Consider the following 18,704-nt stretch of genomic DNA (forward strand, 5'->3'; position numbering starts at 1 on the left):
TGGGATTTTTTATTTCAATTATTAAGGTATTAATCATCTGAAATGTTAAAGAGTTCCGTGCTCCTTTTGTCTCTGAAGATAATTTTGAAAAAACATGTCCATATGTGCATGCATGTATGTATTTGTCTATATATACACTGTGTCTGTGTAGATCATATAGATGTGTATGTGTTTTGTTTTCAGCAATCAATAGTGTAATGCAAAATGGAGAGAAAATAGATATCCTGCTGCTTGTTGAAAAAGGAAGGTAAGGTTCCCATCTGAATAAAGCTTTGTTCTGCTTTTATATTGATGTCTTTGAATTCTTGCTTATCAGTCATGGAGCTTTTTCACTTGTGATTGCTAGAGAGAGTAAATTTGCAGAATTTTTTGCAGGTGGGAAAGTCTTTGTGTATTAATTATGTTTTAAGTCTGTGTTATGAAATGCTAACAAGTACTGCTTAATTAAAAGCAGATTTCCCACTGAGAATATTATTCCCAGTCAGATGAGAATGCCAGTAATGGTTTCTTCGAAAGGACCTAACTTCTTTTACCCTATAAAGAAAGAATACCTCTTTGGAGCATTTACCACTTCTCCTTTTTTTTTTTTAATCATTCTTATGTCCCAGAATTCTGTGTCTCAATCTGCATGTTGTGTTGTAATGTCTGATCTCATTTAATGACACACTATGTAGAAAAGAACATACTTGTGAAGCACACCATGATCCTTATCTGCTCCCAAGCATGTAATATTCTGCTGAGAGGACCGTCAAATATAGTGATATGGGAGGCTGAAACTTGAGGTGAGGTAGAGTATTTCTACCTTATACATGGGTACAAATTTGAAGATGAAAGCAAAACTATTGAAAATATTTCTTATTTTGTAATAGTTCCGGGGTTTATTTCAAAGATAGATTAATGGGAAAACATCTGTGTAAGAAGTGGTGCAGTGTTTACACAGTTTTCTGAACAGACAATAATATATTAATAGAGGAAGATTATTTTTCTTCTTGTTGGGGAAACAAAAAACAAACCAACACCCACAGATACCTTTTAGCATCTATTCAGAGTTGGAGAAACTTATAGTAGAAATGTATTGTAATTCTTGTGTTCCAAATTTTGACTCTTCCCATATCCAGTAAGCTGATGCAGATCAGAAACAAACACTTTTTCCTGTTCAAATATTTTGAAGAAGCATATTGAAAGATGCAACATTAAGTAAGCTGCATAGGCCAACCAGGGAATCAGAGGTGTCCCATTCAAGGTGTAGTCCAGTAGATGAATACAAACTGTGCATCTAATTCTATGGATATCAGTGCTGAGCAAACCTTCTAGCTCCAAGTCAGCTTTTATTATTTTTTTCATCATATTTCTGTCAACTGAGGTAGGTTTTCCCTGAACTATTTTAATAGTTTAATGGAAATTCTGAACTATTTGAAAATAATTTCAACAGGGATACTGGCTGATTTATGGTGGCCATGAATATGTTTAATTTTTCTTCACTGAAGTCTGCCATAAAGAATTTAAATGCGTGTTGTTCACATTATCTTAACCGTTAAAAGCCATATGAGTATATAAGCTTTGACATAGTGATTTTTGCTTAGGATATTACTCCACAAGTATCCAGGTGTTCAGCACAGTTGCATGATATTGTATCTTACAGTGGTAAGAAATTTTAATGTATGTGTATGGAAAAGGATTGCTGGACGGCACAGAGTTGTGCTGATTTCTATTTCTCACCCTTCCTCCCCACAAACCTTACTCAGAATCCTTTGGTATCAATGCTTTCCCAATGCAGAGTTGTGCAACGAAGCATACAGATATAGTTAAAGTTACTGCACTTTGCAAGGTTGATTACAGATAAGCCTTTGCACTTTTGTGGATGAGGCATGTTCATGTTTGACTTCTGGTGCAGAGGGATGTGGTGGTAGTCTACAATAAAGTTGAGAAGCTGAGAATTGCTTACTTGATGTTGAGACTAGGTGGTCTTGGACTGCTATGGTCGTTTGTGCCAATTCAATTTTCTCAATTCACTAAGGCAAAAATCTGCATTGGTGAGCCTTCTTGTTTGTTTGAGTACTTAAATTATTAATTTCTTGGATATGGACTGTGTGTGTTTCATATTTAACAGAGTGAAAACTCTGCCATTATTCAGCATGTAGTCACTATTGCAAACTCTTTGTTATGAAGTGTGAGCTCTTTATCAGGTTTTTTTTTTTAGCTGGAAGAAGTAGCACATATATAAACATACTGTAGAAAGCACTGAATTTATCTTATAGGAACTCATTTTGGTTCAGTCTGTGCAAAGCATTTAGTCTGACTGATAAGTAGATCTATGTAAACATTGCAGTAAAAATACTTTCAGACATGATTACTTCTATAAGTTTGGGTGTATTCTTGACACGAAATTGCTTGGTTTTGTGGTACATGGGACAGCAGTACGCTTCAGTCTGTGTTTATATGCTTTGTCTTAAGCCTTACGTTAACTACATATTGATAACAGCAATTAGTTCAGAGTGAAATACATGTATTTGTTATTACTACTGTCTCTGAAAGCTTTGTGGAAGAGATCATTACTTTCACATGAACAGCAGAAGCTAGATCTGCAGAGTGGTCTGTGTTTTTTCATGGAATTCTTTAAAGGACTTCTACTGTTTCGAGGAGGTTGTGGAGAGGAGGGAGCTGGGCTCTTCTCCCAAGGGACAGGGGACAGGACAAGAGGGAATGGCCTCAAGCTCCACCAGGGGAGGTTCAGTCTGCACATTAGGAAAAAATATTTCACGGAAAGGGTCATTGGGCACTGGCGGAGGCTGCCCAGGGAGGGGGTTGAGTCGCCTTCCCTGGAGGGGTTTAAGGGGCGGGTGGACGAGGCGCTGAGGGACATGGTTTGGTGATTGATAGGAATGGTTGGACTCGATGATCCGGTGGGTCTCTTCCAACCTGGTGATTCTATGATTCTATGAAAGTTCTTCTTTTAGGAAAGTTCTGATTTTCTGCTTTTTGCTTTTTTCCCCCCGTTCCTCTTCATACCAACTTCTGGGATCATGGAGATCAATAACTGATTTCCAAGAAGGAAAAAAACACATTAAGTTTGCTTGAAAGTGTTTTTATGGTTGAAAGGTATGCTAGGTGTGCTCTCTCTCTCCCAAAAATACTGAGGTTTGGGATGACCTTTGTAAGCCTTTCCCACAGTAAACTGACTGAATTCTGAGCTGTCTTGTATTGATTTAATTTCCTTTACTCCCTGCTTCTTTTTTATAGTGTTGTAGTAAATGCTGAGATTGCTTCATATCTGACTTTCTTAGGTAACTGTTCTGGAGACTTTTGACTGGGCAAAGTTTGTTTGTTTTCTTTTTAAATAATATTAGTTGCCTTCCGTGAACGATGGAATTCCCACAATAGCAGCAAGCATTTTCACGTTTATATTTTTTACCAGCAACTTCTTTCATTACTGTGTTGGTGCTATAGAATTGCTGCTTAGACAGGTACCCCATTTTCTTTGTTAAAAATTAAGTAACTTCTTCCACTGTAATTATAATTTAACTCAACAAATTTTCAACAAATTTTGGAAAACAATGAGAACATACTCTCTTAGTAGTTTAGATGTATGGGTTTTTTTCTTGTGTGATGCATTGACGGGAAGATGGGATGATCTGTAGAATAAAAGATATTCTTATAGTTTAGGGAATTGATATATCACAACAGTTGATTGACAGGCACATAGCTTACTCTTTCATATCTCTGTGAAAAACTAAAAAAAACCCCAAAAACCAGATTAGTTGAAATTATCTTTGAAGTTCACTACACTACTGTATTTCCTCTCTTTTCTTCTGGTACCAATTCATTTATATACAGCAGAGTTGCCCTTTACTTGTTTAGAAGTAATAATATTGCCACTTTACAGGATGCTGCTTCCTGCACATAGCATAATTCTTTAGATAACAAAAAAATAATCTATTGAGACTTAAATTTATCCTTTTGCATAATACTGTAATTCAAATCCTGCTGTTCTGCAGGAAAATTAAAAACATGGTAATGTGCATATACATGTGCATCTTTTCTGTTGGGAAGCACTATAAATCTTCTGCGAATCATAGTCTTAATCTCTGCTGGTTTGTGAGTAATAGTACTAAAGGAATAGTGTAACATGCTGTGTCAAACTCTTTTCCACTCAGTTCGAACTTTGCCATTTCCTCTTATATATGGCTACAACAATTCCAGAGGATGTCAGTGTGGTTTGTGTTTGGAAGCCATTGGTTGAGAACCACCCATGTAGGATACCTGATCTGACAGGTCTTCAGAAAATATTTGAACATATTTGCACGCTCTTTTTGCGGTAAAAATTGGAGAACTTTATGCAGATTATTGTTTTTCCTTAATGGAAGTGAGAGGCTGTGTTCCACTAGCCAGGCATGAGTGGTGGTTAATAACTTTAGGTCCTGAAGTAGAGACTTTTAAAAGAGGCTTCAGTAAAATTAAATGTCTTAGCATCTCTTACTCTGCCGCTGAATGACTTAGTCTCCATGGTGGATCCTGAGAACAGTTCAGATCCAGGATCTGTGTGTGTACATTGACAACATCCTCACTTCCTATCAAGACAGGAATATTAGAGTGGAAACAGTTAAACAAGCAAAGCTGGAAGATGTTAATTTAAAAAAAAAAAAGAATTTTAATATTCCATCATTATATAGAATGATTTGGTTTTTTCCCTAAATGAAGTAATAAAAATAAATGGTTGTTTATATTCTGATGAAAATATTTTCATAGAAGTTCAGTAGACATTTTAACTTTTTCTATTTAGCAAATAAATTGTCATTAAAGAAAATTAATCCGTTATATTTCTTTAGTGGAGGATGAAGAGTACAGTATGTATGTAGAGAAGTTTGCTATTTTAACAAAGTGGTTGTTTGTTACATGCGTGCATATGAGTAGATGCACGCCCTTAAATGTATCAACTTTGGAATTGTCTCTTAGAAGCTACTCTATCAGGGGTAAGCATAGGAGGTTATTGTAGCAGATTTAAGTAATAAAATCAGAACAGGGCTATGCTTTGAGGAAAACAGGTAATTAAAGCATTGAATTAACTTATTCTACCTCAACTCTTACATTTCACACATGTTCCTTAGCTCTGTGATTTCCTGAGGGTGATCATTTTGATAATGTAAAGCAGGTAAAGTTCAATATATCCCAATATATCCTCTACAGAAGTTTGAGAGGGGTGGGGAATAGAAAAGAAGGAAAGTCTTTTCCAGTACTGAAGGTTTTCTCTGAATCTCTGTTTCCTGCTTAACTGTGACTTGGACTTGTGAAGGTATAGTATAGAAGCCAGACTGAAGAGTAATTAAAACATCGGTCAAGTCCTTTCAAAGGCCTGTGATGGTATTTGTGGATCTTCTTTATTTTATTGTGGCACTGCTAGTATAAACGTAGTTGGAAAAAATGATGCTGTAACAATAGGCCACCACCACAGTTTTATGTGGTGAAAGAAGCCTTGATGTCTTATTGTAAGTATTTCTTGCTTTTTCTGGATGTCTTCTGTCTTGCTGTAATACAATAACATCAGTTTTCTGTTTCTTTCCTGCATTCACAATATTTTTATACTTTCAGAACTCTATACATCCATGGCCATACGAAGCTGGATTTCATGGTCTGGTATACTGCAATTGAAAAAGCAGCAGGTACAGATGGTAACGCATTACAAGATCAGCAGCTCAGCAAAAATGATGTTCCTATTATAGTGAACAGCTGTATAGCATTTGTTACACAGTATGGTAAGTATAGTGGATTTTATTCAACCTGAGATCATTTGCATAATACCTAAGCCTTCACACTATCAGATCTTATTGAATGAGTTTATCTTACCTAAAGTAAAAGCTTAAACCTTCTTAGTCTCACTGCTTTTTGATGCAATGGTGAAGTACACTGCCACACATCTGAGAATGGGAAGTTTGGATAAATACAACTTGGTAAATTACCTTTATAGATACCTTCCTATTTTAAAAATCGACCTATTTGCCTCATGTAGCTCAGCCTTGGTGTCCAGTTCCTCAGTGCGGAGCACATCAGTCCTCAACATAAACTGTGTGTGCCAGGAAGGGCTATGGCATGGACTGATCAGCTCATCTTCTGGGAAACTGCTGTGAACTGTGGGGCTGAGTTCAGTCTTAAGGCTGGTGTTTTCTCTGCGTAATTGCCTAAGGGTATATAGTCAGTTACTATTTGCTGAAGTAAATTTTGGCAGTATAGCTTTCCATAGCATTAGATCATATGCAGATGATGTCTGTGTCCTTTTTACTACTGCAGATTCATCAGATTTATTGTGAAATGCTAAGTACATATCAATCTGTCTTCAAGATGAATGTGTCTGTAACCTCTGTCAGTATGACAATGCCTGATTTATATTTCAGTGATTGATGTTAAACTAAATAATTTTTAATATGAAACACTGCATTATGGTAACTAATGGTGTCTAGGTCACAACTATTGCCTAAAGTGAAGAAAAAAAAGTATTTTTGCTGAAGTAGTTTTTAATCATCAGCAATAGGAATTTTTCTAAGTACAGTTGATACTGTTTCATGGACTGAAATGTTGTTAAAGCAGAGTAGTTATGTCTGCTACTCAGAACAACCACTTGTGTGTGTTCTAAATTAAAATTCAATTACCTGCTGTCTTTTAAATATGTTAGATAATTGTTGAAAAATATATTTTTTCAAGTTCAGCATTACTGAGTGTTAAAGTTCTCATTTGAAAGCTGAAGGAATTACTTGTATGGGTTACTTGAATACATACACGGGTTTGTGTCATTTGTTCTGTCGTTAGTTCTGTCTGTCTACAGGTGACAGACACTATCGAGTCCCACAGCTGTTCCTGACAGCAGCAACACAAAGGCAGTACCAAATGGTAGTGCTTGTGGGTATTACAGGACAGGTGAACTGCAAGAACATAAGACATTGTTTCATATGTTTTGTTGGAGTACCTAATTTGACAGGTACATAAGAAAAGCAAGGTTTTGTATAAAATACGAGTCTCTTTCAAGAAATATGAGGAACGTGGGAAAAGCCTATACTAAGAGAAACAAGAAACTGCATATCTATGCCAAACTTCCACAAGCTTAACAAGAAAATGTTTTGGAGCTGCTCTCATACGCAGTGATTGAAAGTAGTCTTTACTCTGTTTTAGGCTATGAATTTTTATAAATTGGCTTTGGCCTCTGGAATTTTTAGTTGTTAAACTCAAGAATAGTGGCTGCCCAATGTCTTCCTGAACATCAGAAAAATCAGAAGAAAAGGAATACTTTCTAATAATGTTGAGGCTTTTAAGAGTGAAATATTTCAGGCTGGATGAATACAACAATGCTTTACTGAGTCTTGAGTTGATCAGGTTGGCAATGAAATAGTGGTTGTTTTGCTCGTGAAAGCAGCTGTGTGCTATGTGTAATACAATAGCAGTTAACAAAACTTCTTTCCTTTGCTGTGCCTTTTGGAACTATTGTTTTAGGAAGTCCTGAAGAGATCTGGGGATTTGAATTGCCTATATTCCTGAAATTGTGATCCCAGGCTTGCTTAATATTATGATATATTTTTTGCAAAAGGGTCTGGTTGGATGTAAGCAGACTTGTCAGTATTTTTACTAATAAAGCGAGTGTGTGCAAAAGTTTTAGTAGGAAATACATTGTGTTTAACAGCCAGATATGCTGTTCATATAATAAAGTTTGGAATTTTTAAAAGAATACTTCACTTTACATTTATTTATTTCCTCTGTCCTTTATTTCTGTAACTTAGGTTTAGGTAGCAAGCAGATCTACCTTAAGAATGGCGATCCTTCCAATGTGGCTGAACTGCTGGAAGGCTTCAAAAAAGATGCAAGGAGTGTTAAGCTAAGAGCAGGGAAACATCAACTTGAAGATGTGACTGATGTATTGAAGAATTTTCTTTCTCAAATAGATGATGCTCTTCTCACTAAAGAACTTTATCCATTCTGGATTTCTGCATTAGGTAATGCATTCAGTAACAGTCAATACAAGATGAATTGTATGAACGTTTTAAGTATCGAATTTGAGGGGGTTGTTACATCCATACAGGGCAAGTAATTACATTATTTGATAACTGGCAAAACAACTGGCAATAAGGAAAGAATGTTTAGAGCTTGGCTGTAATAGACCTATGTGAATCAGATTATTGCCTTTAAATGAACCAGAATCATAACAAATAGTGACGTTTCTTTGACAACATATCTGTAAATGGTAGACTAATATTGCACTGTGTTGTAGTTGGATCAGCTGAGGTAAGAAGTGATGATTAGTATTTTATGGAAGCATTGATGGTAGAATTCAAGAAAGAGACAAATGTTAGAGTAGGAAAAAAGTGTGTACTGTTGTCTTTCGACCAAATGACAGTATGTTGATGCTGTCATCTGCATGATAGTCAAATGACAAGTTTTGCTGCTTCAATTCTTCAAATATCATTTAGGAATATTCACATGAAGTTATGTATATTAACATTATAAACTTGTTAGCAACTGTTGCTTGGTTTTTGTTTCCTTAGAGATAGTTTAATTTGAAAGAAAATTTAAGTAATTTCAACCCAAACTGTAACTTGTGATATATTTGCAACATGGGGATGTCTGTCTCTGTATGATTGAAAACAGAACCATGAGATTACTTATGCATGAAATAATTAATAATTACATAAATTGTAATTATTTTTACAGTATTCTTACAAAACAGCTATATTTTTATTTTTTCCAATATTGCAGTATTTACAGACTGCAAGAAATAAAAGCTTTCCCTTGTGAACTACCATAAAATTGCAGATGATGCCTAGCAATTAGAGATACATAGGAAAAACTTAGATAGAACATTAATTTGTGCATTAAGGCATTGAGATCATATGGGCCTATTTACTGTGTGGTGAGTTTTGTCTTTAAAAAAGATATTAAAAGCATATTCCTGATTTTGCTTAAGCAAAATTTGCTTAAGCATATTCCTGATTTTGCTTTAATGTGGACCATTAGAGGTCTGGGAAGTTCAAGTATGAATATCACTGTTTTGACCTTTAGCCTTGATTTGAACAAACTAGAAGAAAGAATATTTAAGAATTTGTTCACTTACCGCAAGATTGTGCTCATATTGCCAGAAATCAGATGAAGTTGTATCTGTAGAAACTTAGATTTAAATTATCTCTTTTGTGAAAGTGCCTGATTGTGTTACAGTAGTTGAACTTTCTGCTTCAGTTTTGCAGCAGAGAATCCTGTGCTGTTATAGTTAAATGACAAGGAAAGCACTTGTGAGAAGATTAAAGCACCTGGGAAGATAGAGTAGAAGAACTTTAAATTGTTTTTTTGGTTTTGTTTGTTTATTTTTTCTAATTATTGAAGAAATCAAAACATGGTGCGGTAGTTACTGGAGAGGGCTAGAAGTCGTCTGGAAGAGATGAGAGTTCTGGGCTTTTTCTTTTCAGAAATTTGAGAGGAGCAAGGGACTTAGAAGGAGATAAATAGGTAAATGCATTAAAAAAATTGACATTAATTTTGCTCATGCCTCAAGCAGGATTATACTCTGTAGTATCTATACAGCACAGGGAGACAGGCTTAACTGGAAGGTAGAAACCTATGACCGTGTCTCAGATACTGTAATTCCCAAGACTGGAATTCCTATTGTTTGCTCTGCCACTGTTCAGCTATGTAACCTTGAAAAATTATTCACCACCCCTTCCCCTTTGCTCTCCTCTCATCCATCTTACATGTTTGGATCTTTAAGTACTTTGGGCCTCGAGAGACTCTTCTAATAACAATAAAAAAGGTGAAAAGAGATGGGAATTAAGAGATTGAGAGCAGCCCTGCAGAGAAGGACCTGGGGGTCCTGGTGGATGAGCAATTGGACATGAGCCAGCAATGTGTGCTTGCAGCCCAGAAGGCCAATTGTATCCTGGGCTGCATAAAAAGAAGCATTGCCAGCAGATCAAGGGAGGTGATTCTGCCCTCTACTCTTCTCTGGTGAGACCTTAACTTGGAGTACTGTGTTCGTCTCTGAAACCTTCAGCACAGGAAAGACATGGACCTGTTGAGGTGGATCCAGATGTTGGCCACTAAAATGATCAAAGACCTGGAACACCCCTCTTATGAAGAGAGGCTGAGAGACTTGGGGTTGTTCTCCTTGGAGAAAGGAAGACTCTGAGGAGACCTTATTACAGTCTTTCAATTCTTAAAGGAGGCTTGTAAGAAAGACTGGGACAAAACTTTTTAGAAGGGTCTTTAGCAGTAGAACAAGGAGTAGTGTTTTTTAACTAAGGGAGGAGAAATTTAGAGTAGGTATTAGGAAGAATTTTTTTTACAATGAGTGTGGTGAAACACTAGAACAGGTTTCACAGAGAGGTGATGGATGCCCCATCCCTGGAAACATTCCATGTCTGCTTGGATGGGTCTCTAAGCAACCTATCTAGTTGAAGATGTCCCTGCTCACTGCAGGTGGGTTTGACTAGGTGACCTTCATGGTCCCTTCCAATCCAAACCATTTTATGATTCTATGAAACGGTCTTTTCTCATCTCTGGGTGACTCTTAGAAATACATTCACAATTTTGCATACACAGGTGCATTCACACATGTACACGTGCAAACTACAGATTAAATATCTTTTGAGAGAAAAAGCAACTACTATTCTGGGATTTAGTTGTAAACTGTAGCACATGATGCTTGAATATAGAACTGCCCATCTTTATTACTGATACCGTTTCCCTGAATTGATGTTTGAGACTTTGTTAATAGTAGATCTGTATTGCCTTTGTGAAGAAGTTGTGGATTGAGTAAATTGTAATTATAAATGACTAGATGATGCCAATATAGTTAATGAGATCTGCTTTTGGTTTTTAGTGTGCATTGTAATTAATGCTCCATGATTATTATTTTCCGACAGATACACAGAATGAAAAGGAACGTGTGAGGAAGTATGCAGCTTTTATTCGGACTCTTCCACCAGTCAATAGGGCAACTCTGGCAGCTTTAATTGAGCATCTTTACAGGTCAATGCAAATGATGCACTGTAGCAGAGAAATTCTTGTAATGTGTTCTCAGTGTTGCTCTACCGTAAATGAAATGCGGCTTGTTTCATTAACTAGTAATCCTCAAAAACTTACCTAATTGTGATGAGTAATTACATTTGAATTTCTTTAATTTATAATGTGTTTTTAATTTGATTGTATTTTTAGCAGTAGGTAGCTATAAATATCAATGGGTTGAACAGCCTTATAGTAAGAGAGGAATGCCAGTGTGTGTGTCTAAAAAGGGTAAATTTTTATGTGATATCTTTTACAGACTCATTTTACCTCAGTCTGCTAGTCTTTCAGAGGATTGTTGCAAATGGTTCTTGAAATTTAAAAGATTTTTTCAGAGAAAATGTCCTCCATTATCTGTATTGCAGATAACTTTGACAATTAGGTACTCTATCTGTTTTTTATCAGTGCTTCATTTTGCAACTGAGTTAACAAAATATAAACTCGTTTAAGCAACAAACGTCATGTCTTGCCCCTAGATTAGATGTATAGAAAATGTGTGACTTGGATGATTCTGCAGTCTCATGGTTAAATAGCAGGTTGGTGCAAAAATAATAGCCATTTCTAACCGTCAACTTTAAAGCAATATATCTTTACTTAGAATAAAAGTTACTAATCAAAATAAGAGCCATTAGAATGTATGCGTTTTTGCAAACATGAAAGAATTCTATTCTGGTAACGCAGAATTTTAGAATTCTGAAGCTGATGAATTCGTTGAAGCCATTTTGAGGTACTGCGTGGTTGCAGAAAACCTTCTCTTGCAGTAAGTTGTTGAATCATAGAATCACTAGGTTGAAAAAGACCTCTTAGATCATCGAATCTAACCATTCCTATCTGGCACTAAACCATGTCCCTGAGCACCTCATCTACCTGTCTTTTAAATATCTCCAGGGATAGTGACTCAAATACCTCCCTGGGCAGCCTGTTCCAGTGCCTGATGACCCTTTCTGTGAAAATTTTTTTCCTGATATCCAGTCTGAATCCCCCCGGTGCAGCTTGAGGCCATTCCCCCTTGTCCTATCATCTGTCACTCGGGAGAAGATGCTTGAAAACATGGTAATCGGTGGGAGAGAGGTCTGATGAGTAAGCTGAGTGAGGTGGAGTTTCATAGCCCAATTTGTGCAGCTTCTGTAGAGTCATTTTTGAGGCATGTGGTCAGGCTTTTTTTGTGAAAGATAGTTGGTGCTTTTTGGTTGACTAGTGGTGGATGTAAGCATTGCAGTTCTTGGTGCATGTTGTCGATTTTCTGGCAATTTTTTTGGTGTTTCATCTCAGTCCAGCTACTACACAGATCACCGTTGGTTATTGTATAGAATCCATTTGTTGTCACATGTCACAATGGTCAAGAAGTGGATTGATTTTTGTCATGCAAACGAAGCACAGAGCAGACTTCATAATGGCAATTTTTAAAATTTTCGTTCAGCTTGTGTGGCACCCATTTATTGAGTTGGGTTTTTTTTAATTTTCCACTTTGGTGCAAATGTTGAACAACTGTTGAACAGTCAACATTTAGTTATTCTGCTTCAGTAATAGCCCTTGATTTGTTGTCTGCTGTAGAAGGATGTCCACAAACCTTCTCATCTTTAAGGCTCTCATTTCTGTTGCAAAATTTTTGAGACCAGTGTGGCGCTGTATGTTTGTTGATAGTCCCCTGACCAAATGCTTACTTGACGTGGCAAGCAGTTTCCTCTTCTTTATGTCCCCTTTTGAACTCATACAAGAGAATTGCTTGAATTTACTTATTTCCATCTTTGACTGTGTAATACAAAAATAAACAGTGAACCCAAAACTATCAGCATACATAAGCAGAGCAGATTTCATGCTTTAAAATGATATACGACATAAACACAGTTCAATAAATATTTAATCCACAATAAGCATCACACTTTTCAATGACAAAACTGCCAATTATTTTTGCACCAACCTAATAGTAATGGTCTGTATTGTATCATATTATTTATCATAGAATCATAGAATGGTTTGGGTTGGAAGGGACCTTAAAGATCATCCTACCCCCATGGGGATACCTCCCAGTACACCGGATTGCTTAAAGCCCCGTCCAGCCTGGCCTTGAACACTTCCAGGGAGTCCATGACTTCTCGGGACAACCTGTGCCAGTGCCTCACGAACCTCACAGTAAAAAAATTTCTCCTATATATCTAATCACAATTTACACTCTTTCAGTATAAAGCTATTACTCCTTGTCCTATCACTACATGCGCTTGTAAGAGGTACTGGAAAGCTGCTATATAGTTTCCTTGAAGCCTTCTCTTCTCTAAGCTAAACAAGCCCAACTCTCTCAGCCTGTCTTCATAGGAGTACTCCAGTTTGCAGGACAATCTGCCCCATGATCTTTCCAAGCACAGAGGTGAGACTGACTGGCCTGTAGTTCCCTGGTTTTTCTGTTTTTAGAAAATGGGTGTTGTGTTTCCCCACTTTCAGTCAGTGGTATCTTTACTGGACTGCCACTTCTCAAATATGATGAATTGTGGCTTAGCAGTCTGCCAGTTCCCTCGTGACCCGTGGATGCATTTCATCAGGTCATATGGACTTGTACACCTTCAAGTTCCTTACATAGTCTCACACCCGGTCCTGTCCTACAGTGGGTGGTTCTTTGATCTCCCATTTGCTTCATGAATTTTACAAACAGTTAAGAGAGGACAGGTAAGCAGATCTACCATTTCCTTCTGGAGGGGGAGTAGAGAATGTGTAGAACCTTTACTACAGGATGTCGTGTATAAAAATTGCATTATGTAGTCAGGTATGTAACAGATGACCTTTAAAAATTATTTATATGATTATTAAATTGATTGGTGCCATTAGTGGAATAAAGATCATAGTAAGTATTGCATTTAATTTGTTTTTTAAGCATATTCTGTTCACATATATTAATATGCCATTATATCTATTCAGGAAGTAGTTTGAGTTCATGGGTGTAACAGCCAACATTCTGTGATACTTTATAAAGTGTTTGCCTCTAAAAGAGAACCCAATATGTAAACAACAGAACTGATGTGATGACTTAATCATAAGGATCTCATTTCTTTCCATCTTTTGTTTGATCTTAGACCCTAAGTTTGTAGGATATGCTTATGTAACAATATAGCAAAGCTGTATTTTAGCATTGGTGCGGCCTCAGCTTGAGTACTGTGTGCAGTTCTGGGCCCCACAATTTTAGAAGGATGTGAAGGTCCTCGAATGCGTCCAGAGGGAGGGCATTGTAGCTGGTGAAAGGGCTGGAAGGAATGTTCTGTGGGGACTGGTTGAGAATTTTGGGCTTGTCTAGCTTGGAGATAAGGAGGCTGGAGGGTGACCTCCTTGCTCTCTACATCTTCCTGTGGTGTTGAATTGGAGAGATAAGTGTTGATCTCCCTGGTATCCAGTGACAGGATACATGGAAATGGTTCAAAGCTGCATCTGACTTGATCTGACTTGCAGCTCAGAATTGCTACTATGAAACTTGTCTTTACTTATTGGCCAAATACTGCATCAGGCTTCCTAGAGGGGTTGTCGATGCCCCGTGGCTGTCAGAGTTTAAGAGGCATTTGGACAGTGCTCTTAATACAGGCTGACCAAAAACATATTAAGTGATTAGGCTGTCAGACTAGAGGATCATTGCAGGTACCTTCCAACAGAACTATTCCATTTTTATTCTGTTCTATTCTGAGTAATTTTGAAATCACTTGAGATGCAGATAGAAAGTATAAGTTTTCATTTCTGTAATGAGATGTGAGATTATGAATATAAAGACATGGACATTAAGAAGAATAAATAATACTAGATTTTTTCACTGCATTTAATTTAGTTCTTTTTCAAATGCACTCCGTATTTTGTAAAGGAACCTCAGACAATTAAGGAACAATGAAACCTTCTAAATATGTGCATTTTTCCTTCAACAGGGTGCAGAAGTGTTCTGAAATCAATCACATGAACCCTCACAATCTAGCCATGGTGTTTTCATCATGCTTATTTCAAACTAAAGGCCAAACGAGTGAAGAAGTCAATGTAATTGAAGATCTAATTAAAAATTATGTTCAACTTTTTGATGTAAGTATCCTTTATATAAGTGTCTTAATTGCTCAGCTGTTAGACTAAAGTATAGAAATCTTCTTCAAGATGATTCTGCTACTAGTTATACTGTCTGAGAATTGTCAGGGCTTTTGAACCCTAATTCAGTAGACGTTGTCTGCTAGAAATTTTATTTCTCCATGTAGCTGGTGTAGGAAAGATTGCTGTGAGCTACTCTTATTCAAAGTGGTGCACATTCTTCTTGCTGACCAGCATACTAATTTTAAGAAAAATTTACGATCATGACTATTAAAAATAATACTTCTATTCAAATTTTATGTGTCTGATCAGAACTGAAGCATGGTATAATTCTGTGTTCTTAGTCTCTGAGCTGTGTTTGCAATATTGGTTTTACTATTAATTATTTACTGTTGTTAGATGTAAACATTCCTTTAAGATAAACTATATTTGTATTTATTATGTTAAATTAGTGTTTGCTAGTTTGTGTTGTAATTTTTATACTAGCTCCCTTATGCTTAGTAAATGGCCAAAATTGATCCATTTTAAACAGATAAATGAAGACCAGATCAAGCAAATGGATACAGAGAACAGCTTTATTACCAGGTGGAAAGACACTCAGGTAAGTAGAAAATATCAACTGATATGAAAACAGTTTTAACAAAGACTGTTTTGTTTTTCACAGGTTTTTCAACCTAGATTTCTGAATGTAAATTTCCTAAGTTAATATAAGGACCAGTGTTGTTAATTACAGACCTGAGGGAAATAAAATGAAGTAAAAGAGGAGGAATAAACTGATAAAGCAAAACAGTTCCATGTAAAGTGTACTGTGGAATGATGTTCTGGCCCGAGCACTGGGATAACTTGCAGGATGTTACGTGCTTTTATGTTGCTTCATCAATTGTACTACAAGGAAATGGTCAACATTTGCAAGGGTGAAAGTAGTGACCTGTCTTTTTTTTAAGTTTAAACATGCATGTTAAATACCTTCTAGTGTATATTATTACTTCTATTATTTCATGAGCTTTGGAGATGAGACCTGGTTACCTCTCCTTTAGAGTTTCACCATCCCTTTGAGATTAAAACATTTGAATCTTTAGCTGCATCCTGCTTTGTGACCATTTATAGAATCCCAATGCACAAATATTATTTGGGAAAGCTTCACACCTGTATTAACAGTCAAACAGAACTTTGAGATACAATACAAGAAAATGGGAAATCTTTTCCACTTATTATCATCTTGCATTCCAGTCTTACCTGAAACAACTTTTGAATAACTTCACAGTGGTAAGAAACTGTGAGGTGATAGTGCGTTTCACTGTCTGAATGTCTTTGTGTAATGAAAGAGAATAATGTTAAGTTTCATAACAGTAGTAAGATGTTTGAATTAAAAGAGGTAAAAAGAAATGTAGGGAGCTTAAAAGCTTCTTCAGAAATCTGAAGTAGTGGAGGAGAAGCTTTCAGGGATTTTGGAGTTTATAGGGCTTTAGAAACTAATAGAAAGCTGGGAAAAAAATCTATAGTACTTTGCCTGTTGGCTGCCTTCCCCCTTTCAGTAACAGTTTTGTGGTACCTTGTAAGCCATCATTAAGAAGACAGGCTCTTGCAAATACATGTTGAAATTGCATGTTCTGTGAATTGCTATCTGGAATCTTATTTTTTTATCTCATATTTCCTTATTGTCTGGGTAAGAGTGGCATGAAGCTTTCTGACTGTAATGACCTACTGTAGATTTGCTTAGAGAAGGTAGAATGCCCATTTCCTCCTTTTGGTGCTTGGTGGGGAATGACCAAGTCACTGGGAAACAATTTAAAGTTTATTTCTAGTATCTCTCTTGAGAATAGAAGCATCAACCTTGGTAATGGCAAAAAAACTTGCACAAATGTGATAGCCCTAAGAGCATTCTGCGAGGCAGGGGTTGAAGTATTTTTAATGGAGCTTATTAATTCTGAAGTATTTTTAATCGAGCTTATTAATTCTGAAGTCCGTGAAAAGGACCTTATTGAGATTAGAGAATAAAATTTAGAAACTGAAGATAGTTGAAACTGAAGATAGTGAAAAGGTGTGGATATTTAAATATATTGTTTTCTGTGGTTTTAGAACTAAGAAAATGCTTGTTACAGCTTGTGAAGCAGTGAGGAATATAGAGAAGACCCAAATAAAGTGGTTTTGTTCTGTGTTTGTTCACCCAAGTTACCACTGTGAAGTCACATTTATAAGATATATTATATTTAGAAGGCTGCCTACTGAAAAGAAGCAGTGACTTGGAACTTTCATGAAAAATTGCGCCTGTTTGGACTGGTTTCCCTTGGACTATCTGGGTCATTACTAGATGGAGTTACAGAAAGGTTGAACTGGGATTGTAACTGTTCTTGTTTTGCTTTCAGCAAAGTCTATAGCATTAATAATCACCTTCCTGAACTGGTGTTTACACCTACTGTGTTAGTAGAGTCCAACTTGATTCTTGTAACACACATGGCTAAGCTTTAAATACTTTACAAAAAAATATTACTTTCACTTTAACATTAAAAATGAAACACATCTGCTACCCCATCACAGAATTACTATAGAGTCATAAAATATCTCAGGTTGGAAGGGACCAGTAAGGGTCATCTAATCCAAACATCCTGATCTTCACAGGACTACCTAAAATTAAACCAGATGACTGTCATCCAGGTGCTTCTTGAACTCTGACAGGTTTGCTCCCTGAGGAGCCTATTCCAGTGATCAGCCACCCTTGTGAAGAACCTTTTTCTAATGTCCAATCTGAACTTCCCCTGACTCAGTTTTATTTCATTTGTATTAGGTTGGAAGGAATCTGTCAGGATCATCTAGTCTAATTATTCTGCTGCTCAAGCATGGCCTCTTAGAGCAGGTTGCCTCGGACTGTGTCCTGTCACATTTGTGATATCTCCAAGGATAGAGCTTCTCTGAGCAACATCTTTGAGTGTTTGTCCAACATCACAGTATAATTGTTTTCTTTTGTTCAGATTGAATTTTATATGTTTTTATTTCGTGCCCATTTCCTCTTGTCCTGTCACTGGATGGCGAGTGAGAGCGTTTGAGTTTCCTGAGTATCTCAGAAGATACTGAGGAGACTATCACAGTTTTCTTCATTCCCTCCCATCAGATATTTGTACATGCTGGTAAGATTTCCCCTAAGCCTTCTCTTCTCCAAGCTGAACAGTCTTAACTCTTCAGTCTCTTTTTATATGAAAGAACCTACAGTCCCTTCATCATCTTGGTGATTCTTCAGCGGACTCTCTCCAGTAGTTTTATATATTTATTGTACTGAGGAGCCCAGCACTGGACACAGTACTCCTGATACGGCCTCACCAGTGCTGAAGAGAAGGGAAGAATCGCTTCTATTGATCTGCTTGCAGTGCTTTGCCTAATGTTGCCCAGGTAGCCATTTACATTCTTTTCTGTGAGGGTGCATTGTTGGCTTATGATCAGCTGCCTGTAAACTAGACGTTAGGGTCCTTCTCAGCAAAACTGCTTTCCAGTTGGTCATCTCCCAGTGTGTTCTGATACCTGGGATTTTCCTGCTAAGGACTTGGATTTCCCATTGCTGAACAGCACAAGGTTCCTCTCTGCCCAATTCCTTAGCCTGTCAAGGTCCTTCTGAATGTATTAACCACTCTTCCCAATTT

The 18,704-nt window shown here is 36.8% G+C and overlaps 1 protein-coding gene across 1 annotated transcript in view; it reads left to right on the top strand.

Annotated features, from left to right (window-relative positions):
• ARAP2 (ArfGAP with RhoGAP domain, ankyrin repeat and PH domain 2) overlaps positions 1 to 18,704 on the top strand; it is a 138,059-nt gene that overhangs the window by 77,476 nt on the left and 41,879 nt on the right. Inside the window, exons 19-24 of the mRNA XM_069856192.1 lie at positions 184 to 247; positions 5,587 to 5,750; positions 7,761 to 7,973; positions 10,890 to 10,995; positions 14,925 to 15,072; positions 15,605 to 15,673. Coding sequence (XP_069712293.1) covers positions 184 to 247; positions 5,587 to 5,750; positions 7,761 to 7,973; positions 10,890 to 10,995; positions 14,925 to 15,072; positions 15,605 to 15,673 — 764 coding nt within the window. The remainder of the gene's footprint in view (positions 1 to 183; positions 248 to 5,586; positions 5,751 to 7,760; positions 7,974 to 10,889; positions 10,996 to 14,924; positions 15,073 to 15,604; positions 15,674 to 18,704) is intronic.

The sequence above is a fragment of the Phaenicophaeus curvirostris genome, chromosome 4 (assembly GCF_032191515.1).
Source record: "Phaenicophaeus curvirostris isolate KB17595 chromosome 4, BPBGC_Pcur_1.0, whole genome shotgun sequence".
Lineage (NCBI taxonomy): Eukaryota > Metazoa > Chordata > Aves > Cuculiformes > Cuculidae > Phaenicophaeus > Phaenicophaeus curvirostris.